At 53.7% G+C, this 9,382-nt stretch overlaps 1 protein-coding gene across 1 annotated transcript; it reads left to right on the top strand.

Annotated features, from left to right (window-relative positions):
* The first annotated feature begins 674 nt into the window (after positions 1-674).
* ST8SIA3 (ST8 alpha-N-acetyl-neuraminide alpha-2,8-sialyltransferase 3) lies at positions 675-9,113 on the top strand. Its single transcript, XM_051643429.1, has 4 exons — positions 675-863; positions 1,794-1,916; positions 4,045-4,602; positions 5,024-9,113. Exons 1-4 carry the CDS (start codon positions 685-687, stop codon positions 5,304-5,306), a joined length of 1,143 nt encoding a protein of 380 aa, XP_051499389.1. The 5' UTR covers positions 675-684; the 3' UTR covers positions 5,307-9,113.
* Positions 9,114-9,382: the final 269 nt, after the last annotated feature.

Here is a 9,382-nt window from a genome sequence, read left to right as displayed (position 1 = left end):
GGGGAGCAGGGGGGCCTCCTGCACCCACCAGGACACCCAGACTCCCCCAGGGAAGGCAGAGGGCAGTGAGCAGCCCACACTCCCTGGTGCAGCCATCCTCAGCCCCGCATGCACCCACGGGGCTGGGGGGCGGCTGCAGCGGGGGGGCTGTTCAGGGTCACTGTGGGCTCGGGGTGTCACTGCAGCACAGGGGCTGTTTGGGGTCACTGCGGCTGGCAGACTGGGCTGCCCCCAGGCTTTTGGGGGTCACTGGAGGGCACCCCAAGGCTGGCAGGAAAGGCAGCCTGGGCAGCCCAGGGATGTCAGGGGACCCCAAGGATGTGGCGGTGGGCACACTGGGGATGCCAAGTGGTACACCTGGTGTTGCTGGGGATGTCCCCCCAGGGCTGTCCGGCTGGTACCGGCGCTGCCGGCCGGGGAGGGGAGGCCGGGGCTGTGGGGGGGCACGGGGGCTGCCGGGGGGTCAGGCCGTGTCCCCCGGGGCTGGCGGGGCCGGGACGGCGGGGCGGCCGCCCCCGGCTGCCATTTCGTCGCGCCGCCGCTCGCTCCCTCCATTTTCTCTGCGGCTGCCGGTGGTGCCGGTGCCGGCCCCGTTCCCCGCCGCCGCCCCGGCCCCGCCGCCCCCCCATGTAGCCCCGCGGCAGCGCCCCCCGCACACGCCCAGCCGCGGGGCCGCCTCCCGGCATGAGGAGCTGCAAGATGGTGCGGGTGGCCAGCGTGCTGGGGCTGGTGATGCTGAGCATCGCGCTGCTCATCCTCTCCCTCATCAGCTACGTCTCGCTGAAGAAGGACAACGTCCTGGGCGCGCCCCGCGCCGCCGGCCCGGGGGGGCCCCGCATGTACATGTTCCACGCGGGATTCAGGTGAGGCCCCGGCGCGGAGCGGCCGGCACGGCTCGGGGACCGGGATCCGCCCTTCCCTTCCCATCCCATCCCTTCCCTTCCCAGCCCGCCGCCCCGCGGCCCCCCGTGCTGTTCCCGGGGGGACCCCCGGCCCGGTTGGGGGCCCGGCCCGAGCGCCCGGAGACCCCTCGCCCGCAGGGAGGATGCGGCGCCCCCCGCCCCCAGCCCCGGCCGCGGCGAGCGGGAGGGTCCCTCCGGGCGGGGATCCACGGTGCCGGGGGTGGGGGTCGCGCCTGCCGTGAGAACCGCAACGCGCGGGGGTGATGAGAGGTGGGGAGCAGCCCGACACAGCCCTGCCCGGCCAGGCACGGCCCGCTATAACCCGGCATGGCCTGGTACAACTCGGTATGGCACGGCCCGGTACCGCCCAGCCCGGTATTGCCCGGTATAGGCGGCCCTAGCCCGGCCCAGCCCGATACAGCCCTGTACAGCCCGGTTACAGCCCGGTTACACCCGGCCCAGCCCGGTTACAGCCCGGTACAGCCCGGTTACAGCCCGGCCCAGCCCGGTACAGCCCGGTTACAGCCCGGTACAGCCCGGTTACAGCCCGGTTACACCCGGCCCAGCCCGGTTACAGCCCGGCCCAGCCAGATACAGCCCTGTACAGCCCGGTTACAACCCGGCCCAGCCCGGCCCAGCCCGGTACAGCCCGGTACAGCCCGGTTACAGCCCTGTACAGCCCGGTTACAGCCCGGTTACAACCCGGTACAGCCCGGCCCGGCGGCAGCGGCCGGCGCTGTCCATGGTGCTGATGCCGCCGGGCCTCCCGGGGCGGGGAGGGCACTGCCGGTAGCGGGCTGCGAGCCTGGGCGTGCGTGTCTGTGTCTGTCTGTCTGTCTGCCTGCCTGGGTGGCTGGGTCTGTGTGTGTGGGTCCGTGCGCTCGTTCCCAGGTCCCAGTTCGCGCTGAAGTTCCTGGACCCTTCGTTCGTGCCCATCACGAACTCGCTGAGCCAGGAGCTGCAGGAGAAGCCCTCCAAGTGGGCCTTCAACCGGACTGCCTTCGCACACCAGAGGTGAGCCCCCCCTCACATCCCCCTTCTCGCCCTCCCTGAGGCTGCCCCTTCCCCCAGGATTTAAGAAAATACAATCAGGGACGGCTAAACACTCTGAGCTCTGAGTAATTTGCCAGCAGTGAGAGACAAAGGCTGAATCGGAGCATTTCCCCAGATGGTTACAGCTATCTTGGAAGAATTGATTATTTCAGAGCAGGGCACCAGGCTGCAACACGCATTATTTTACCAAACAGAACGTGACCCAGTTTCCCGGGGTGCAAGTGAAATTGTCATTACTCCAAGATAAATGGCTGGGTTTTTAAAACTTGAAACGAATCAGCCTGTAACAGCCATGAAATGCTGTGTTCATGGAGGACACAACACACCCAGCTGAACTTCCCAGAGAACAGCAGATCTGAGCAAGTGCAGAGCTGCTCTGCCTCCCAGCACGGCTCTGAATGAGGGGGCGGCCAGGGAGAGGGGCTCAGATGGGGGGCTCTGAGCCTGCATCCAAGGAAACACCCTCCTTGTGCATCACCTTCTGCCTTTTGGCTGCAGGCTGTGCTGCCTTCCCTGCTGGGTGCCAATGGAAAAGGTTTCTGGCTTCCCACAACTTCCTCACAGCTGCTCTGTACTTAAAGGGAAGTGAAATGGGCTTTAATTTTTCTCCCTGTGACATGAACTTGGTGGTGTCTGGCCAGCCTCTTTAATTTCTTTGCTTTACTGAGATATAGATACATACATATCAGTAAACACGTACTTTATGTACTTCATCTATATATTCTTACTGATCTATATATACACTAAAAAAAAATCTAGAAAATAAAAGAAAGACATTTAGCCATTTAAGATAGCTATTCCCACCTTAGGATGTAATTCTGCCCTGACAAGTGCCTGCTGGTTTAGAGCCTGTGCCCACATGTGGCACCAGAGAAGCAGGAGCCCAGGCAGCCAGCGGAGCCAGGATGGGGCTGCTGCCCCCTCCGTGCTGGTGGGCAGGGCTTGGGCTTCTCTCCTCCCCCTGGTCACCCTCTGGTTACAGGCCAGCACTGCTGTGGGCATAGTGGGGCAAGCAATGGCCTTGGACGCCTCCTGCTGCCCCAAGAAGCCATGGGCCACAGAAAGGAGATGGCACTTTGCCTGCCCCATCCTTTCCAGAGACCTGCCAGGCTGGTGTGACAGTGCCCACCCCTCAGCATTGCTTTATTCCTGGCACCACCAGCTTGTCCTCCCAAAGCCTCTGTGCCACCCCTCTGGTGATTTTAGCTAATACCTCAGGATCTGCCTTTGCACTTGTCCGTTAGCCATAACCCATAATTAGGGAACCCAGTGGGACTCCATTAATGCTTAGACACTGGAGGATGCAAGCTGGAAGAAAGGTTGTTTTCCATAAACATGGGCAAATCAAGTGGTATTGGTGTTTTAATTTTATGCCCTGCGAGGGAAATTCCTGAGTAGGGTTGGTTTTGTTTGGTTTTTAAGTATCTTTAATAACCCTTGTAAAAATTCTGGCACGCTTGCCCTACTAAGATATTAAGGAATTATGTTTACGTAAATGGAGACAGTGATAGTGCCTTGTTTTTGTCATTCTTTCCTTCTTAATGAGAACACAAAAGCCATATGTATTTAAAAATCAGCCCCTGGTAATTCAACTGAATATCCCAGACTGCCTGGTTTCACTCCACATCACTAGCAGAGACCCGCAGCCCTGTTCTAAGACTGAAGTGCATGTGGAGAGCACCAGCAGCAGCCTGACCCACCAGGCCCGGGTCCCAGCACCACCAGGGCTGTGCTGTGCAGCAGCCCCCAGCAAGGGGCTGGTTGGAGGGTTCGTGGTTACCTACACATCTCTGGCTTACACAGCAAACCCGGTGTTTGAGTATTTTAAGTCCAAGAGACACACACACATCCTTAGCTGGTGTCAGTCAGGACTGCCCAGCAAAGCCAAGCAGAGCTCTAGGTGAGGAGCCAGCTCCATAATTCCCATCTGTTTATATTAATTTAAAAGCCATGGCATCACATTGCTCTGGAAACTGCTGCTTTAAAAAAAGAAGAAAAACTGAAGTCTAGCTGGAAGGAAAATCTCTGCCTTGCAGAAAGAGGGGAAACTCAAGTTCATCTTTTCTTCTCTTTTCCTGTTTTATTTTAGGCAAGAAATCCTTCAGCACGTTGATGTCATAAAAAATTTTTCTTTGACCAAGAGCAGTGTCCGGATTGGACAGCTGATGCATTATGATTACTCCAGCCATAAGTACGTTTTCTCTATCAGCAATAACTTCAGGTCGCTGCTTCCCGACGTGTCTCCCATCCTGAACAAGCATTACAACATCTGTGCTGTGGTTGGAAACAGTGGGATCCTGACTGGGAGCCAGTGTGGGCAAGAGATAGATAAATCTGATTTTGTTTTTCGTTGCAATTTTGCTCCAACTGAGGCTTTCCAGAAAGATGTTGGAAGGAAAACCAATCTCACGACCTTCAACCCCAGCATCCTGGAAAAGTATTACAACAATCTTCTGACCATTCAGGATCGCAACAACTTCTTTTTAAGTTTGAAAAAGCTTGATGGGGCCATTCTTTGGATCCCTGCCTTTTTCTTCCACACGTCAGCAACGGTGACAAGAACACTGGTTGACTTCTTTGTGGAGCACAGAGGGCAACTAAAGGTCCAGTTGGCTTGGCCAGGAAATATAATGCAACATGTTAACAGGTGTGTGGTTTTGCCTTGCTTTTCACTGGTAAAAATATGTCTCCATTTGTGCAAATAAAACCCAGTTGTTATTCTAGTCATGCCTGATCTGGTTGGCACTGTCTAGTGATCAGGACCCTGTGCTGCTTGGAGCAAACAGTTTTGTGATTGCTTCAGTCAGTACTTCAGCTTGTTCTTCATGGATCCATAGCAGAGTTCACACCAGGCATCCCTGGGCTCTTCCACAGACAGGAAGAGGACGGGGAGCAGTGTGAGATGTTGCACAAGCAAAGCACAGCTGTGGAAGGGCTCGCTCTTCTCTGCAAACATGGAGAGACGCTCACAGGCTCTGCACAGCTTCCAGCAGGAACCTTCTTCCCTTGGAGCAGACCTAGTGGCGTTACTTGCACCCCAGACTAACACACCTTCATTTTTCCCACAGATACTGGAAGAACAAGCACTTGTCACCCAAGAGGCTGAGCACAGGTATTCTCATGTACACCCTCGCCTCTGCTGTGTGTGAGGAGATCCACCTGTACGGGTTCTGGCCCTTTGGGTTCGACCCCAACACGCGGGAGGACCTCCCGTACCACTACTATGACAAGAAGGGAACCAAGTTCACGACCAAGTGGCAGGAGTCCCACCAGCTGCCTGCAGAGTTCCAGCTGCTCTACAGGATGCACGGTGAAGGACTGGCCAAACTCACCTTGTCGCATTGTGCCTAAGAACCAAAATCTTGAAGTGCCAAATTACTGTCTAAAAAGTGCCCAAACCCAATTAAACATTCTTCAGATATGATTCTAAAAAAAAAAAAAACAACAAAAAACCCCATGCAACCAACCCCACCCTCAAATATTTTCCATAATTTAAAGATGCTTTTCAGCCACCCTGGTCCCTGCTTGTCACGGGGTTCAAGCACATTCAGCTGTGTCCAAGCATTGGCCAGGCTCTGTGGATTGCTATTCATGCCACAGCAACATTCAAATCTTTTTGCATTTGTAGATACGCTACAAAGTATGTTTTAAGGTGTTTTCATGTTTTAGCATCCCACTATAAATGCCCTAATTCTCTTTAATTTGTTGCCCCTTCCTGGTTAGAATTAGAAATGCTGGTTTTAAAAAGTTTTGCTTCTCTTGTGTGTGTTGCTCTCAGCAGCTCAGCACACATTGCCATGGCCCATTGCAAAAGTTGCTTGGAATTCCATTGTCATGTGCAAGTTCTTCAGTGTGGATCCTTTATTTCCACCGCTTGCATATTTTCGTATTTACTGAATTTTACATTTTTTTAGGAATAATATGAAGAAGAAGGTGAGAATATGGCTCATACATTAGCTAGCTGTTTATATTGCTCTTGGAATACTTCAGCTTTTTCATTCAATTTGGGCCAAATCCTAGTCCAGATTAGCCAGGCTGAAACGGGTCATTCCCATCTCTGTGATAGTGTTTGGTCTTTTGATTTTGGAGTTAAATCACCAGGATAAATGATACCAGGTTTCTCTGGAGATGTATTGGGATAGAAGCCGACGGGTCCAGCAGCAGCAGCAGCCAGGTGCTGGGATTTCCAAACGTTTTTTAAAGGGAAGCAAGCACAGCAGGAGTGCAGCAAAGAGGAAACACAGTTGCCAGATTTTTCCATTTACATCTCTAAATCCACACTAACCCAGTGGCCCCATTTTCCAGTCACCAACAGTCACCCAAGGTGGCCAAAGGATGCCATGGCTTCCTTGGCACTGCTGGGAACCAGGCTGTTGGAGAGAGGACAACCTTAGGGTCACTGATGGTTTGAAAATGTTGGCCACTATGTCTCAGGAGAAAGGGCCCTGTAAAACAGGTGGGTTTCTTGTTACCACAGGGGTACTTACACGTATTTTAACATTTTTCTACTATTCTGTACAATGCTGAGAACTGACCATAGACTGAAAGAAAGTGCAAAATCCAATTTAAATTCATATTTTATAGTGGCATGTTTTCATTTTTCTCAGCCTTTTTGCCTCCAAGCTGAGGCAGGAGCTGAGGAAGGAGATTCTGAGTACCACACCAGACCTGAGGGGCCTGGAGCACCTCCCAGTGCCCACTGCCACAGCACCACAGCTCTGCCAGCCCCAAAGCCGTGATCCTGCCCCTCGGGTGCAGGGGAAGCTGGAACCTCTCTTTCCTGTTTCAATTACCCCACATTTTCTGGCTTTTGCTTTTCCAAGGGCTGTTCAGGGCTAGGGTGCTGGGAGGTTTGGTCAGCCCTGTGCTCAGACCTGCTCCTGAGGGACCTGCAACATTTCTCTCCCTGCTGCTGAGCCTGACCCCCTGGGGCACGGGCAGAGCAGGGCCCTGCCTGGTGGCACAGCCAGCCTGAGGACTGAGGGACCTGCCAGTGACTGTGCAGGTTGGTGGGAAGGTCTCTGTGTTGCACCAGCAGAGGTAGGTGGCAGTTTTGGCATGGAAGGGACAAAACAGGAGCTGAAACCACAAGCCTGGATTGCCCCAGGGTAGTTTGTTCATTTGTCATAATTTACTTTTGTAAGTCTTCTTTCCCTTCCTAGTCATGACAAACTCGGGGAAATTGCCCACAGCTGGGACCTCTGTCCTCCCCATGGCTCACCCCCCCAGCCTGTTTCCCACGGCTGTGCTCAGGGGGTCTGCCATGCCCCACGTGCCCCCAGGCAGTGGGGAGGACAGGGATGGAAAGGGGCTTTCATGCACAGCACCTCAGTTTGATGCTGCTCAGTTGAAGCGAACAGCATGTCTTGCTCAGGTTGGTCCCAATTGGGTGAGGTCCAGCTATGGCAGAAGGCAGCACACCCTGCTTGGGGGATCTCTGGGGGACCCCCTGCCACCCCTGGCAAGGGACAGGACCCTCTTGGTCCCTGGCAGTGCAGCTGGAACCTTCCAGAGGCACAAAGAGGTGCCGAGTGCAGAGATGGAAGCAGGAAAACAGCTGCAAATATTCGGAAATGGGAATACAGAAAAATCATTGACAGAGCGCCATATTATATCATTGATTTTTAAGCAAAACTCCCCATCGATTTTTCAGAACCACATTGAACATTTCAGAATCATTGATTTTAATGGGGAGTTCTGCCCCGAAATCAATGGTGCAATACAGCCCAAAGTAAATTGCTTCTTGGTATCAATATTTTTTTGTCCAAGCTGTAGCAATGTGGGAAAGCGCCTGAAAACGTGCACCTTTTGTCTGTGCCTGCTTTCTTAGATGCTCCTTGAATTCTGCTTTTATAGAGAGACCAGGGGAAGGGCAGCTTGTGCCAGGTGGTGGGAGCAGGCACAGCCCAGGGTGGGCTCTGCACCCCCCAGTCAGGGCAGGACCCTCCTGATGCCCGGAGGCCAGCCTGAGGTCTTGCCCAAATCCCCATTTTCCAGCTGCTTTTCTGGCAGGATCTTGCGTTAGGGCTCAGAGCAGAGAAACGGGTTGACCCCTCCCCGTGTTTCCACTGATGGCTGTGGGCTCAGCATCCTTTCCCAGGGCTGATGGCACGTGTCATTGAGCAAAGACAGCTCAGGGAGGGGATGCCTAATGCAATGGGATCAATATTTGTAAGTACAAAACAGTTTGGTTTACAAAATCAAGACAAGTCGAGCTCCAAGGGAAGGGGCTGGCAGGATGGGGAGCCCGCCCAGCCCCGGGCAGCATCCCATGTGCTGTGTGGCCACATCCTGCTCCGGCTCCTCTGCTACAGGGTGAGGGGGAGCCCGGGGGGATGGGGCTCCCAGGCAGGGGATGTGGAGTGGGGCTGTACCCAGGAGTGGACACAGGTGTGTTACCTTCTCCTCTTTCATACATCTTGCGTTTGTATTTTCGTTGCTTGCATCCTCTCAGTGAATGGTAGCAAGATACATGAAAGCAAAGTCATTTCTGCTACCGGGTTTAATTGTGGAGCAGACCAAAAAGCAAGCGTTTGTGAACTATAACTGTGAATGGAGGTTGCAAAAACAGATTGTTTAGGAAAAAGCAGGTTTTTATGTAAATTAATGTGTCTTTATTCTAATGGCTATACAGTTCAACGCCTGATTGAGTTGTTTTAAATAAAAAAAAATATAAATATATTTTAAAAAAAGCCGTAATTGTGATCAAGAATTCATTCTTGAATGGCCATAGCAAAGCATTATGTATTTTTCAAAGGCTGATGGTCACTAAGGGCCAGGGCACAGTCTCAGGTGAATGGCAGAGCCGCACACGGGGTGAGGTGCATTGCGAGTGAAGCTGGTGGTGTCCAGCCTTGCTCCCACAGGAGCTCCTGAGGCATCAGCAGGACCAGGACCCGGATGGGGCCGAGCCCCACAGCCTGCCCCACACATGGTGCCTGTAACCAGGGGCACGACGTGAGCAGGGCCCTGGCTCCTGCTGCTGGACCCCTGCATCCTCCTCCTGAGCATCCTTGGTGGGGAACCACGCGACGCTTCATTCGGGAGCAATCAGCAATGTGATTCTTTGGTGTGAATGTGCCTGCAACATTGACTCATGTGCCAAAACACGATATTGAATGCATTGTTTTTAAATAAAATGTTTTATTGTGCATTGAAAGTCTGTAAAACTCAGTTGTGTCTGCTTCTTCCTTATTACTATTTCCTTCCGTGCTCTCTGTCAGTAACAACAGTGGACAACCCTTGCCCACCCGCTCCCCATTAGCAGCTCACCAAAAGTTCTACTGGTGCTTTTTAGCCCCCTTACCAGCTGGCTTTCCCTGGTGCCTCAAGCTTTCTCACTGTGCCCCTACTTCTTTTTTTTTGTGGGATCAGGAGGGGTAAACAGGGCACTCCAAGCCCTGGGATCTGCACATCGGTGTGTCAGC

The sequence above is a fragment of the Apus apus genome, chromosome Z, assembly GCF_020740795.1.
Source record: "Apus apus isolate bApuApu2 chromosome Z, bApuApu2.pri.cur, whole genome shotgun sequence".
In the NCBI taxonomy this organism is placed as follows: Eukaryota; Metazoa; Chordata; class Aves; order Apodiformes; family Apodidae; genus Apus; species Apus apus.
Note: the sequence above shows the minus strand (reverse complement) of the source record. Positions and strands in the feature narration are given on the sequence as shown.

Excerpts from the sequence above, each read along its gene's own strand:
- ST8SIA3 (XM_051643429.1), top strand. The coding sequence starts at position 685 with ATGAGGAGCTGCAAGATGGTGCGGGTGGCCAGCGTGCTGGGGCTGGTG. Across the intron at positions 1,917-4,044 it reads ACTGCCTTCGCACACCAGAG|GCAAGAAATCCTTCAGCACG; the intron begins GTGAGCCCCCCC and ends GTTTTATTTTAG. Across the intron at positions 4,603-5,023 it reads ATAATGCAACATGTTAACAG|ATACTGGAAGAACAAGCACT; the intron begins GTGTGTGGTTTT and ends TTTTTCCCACAG.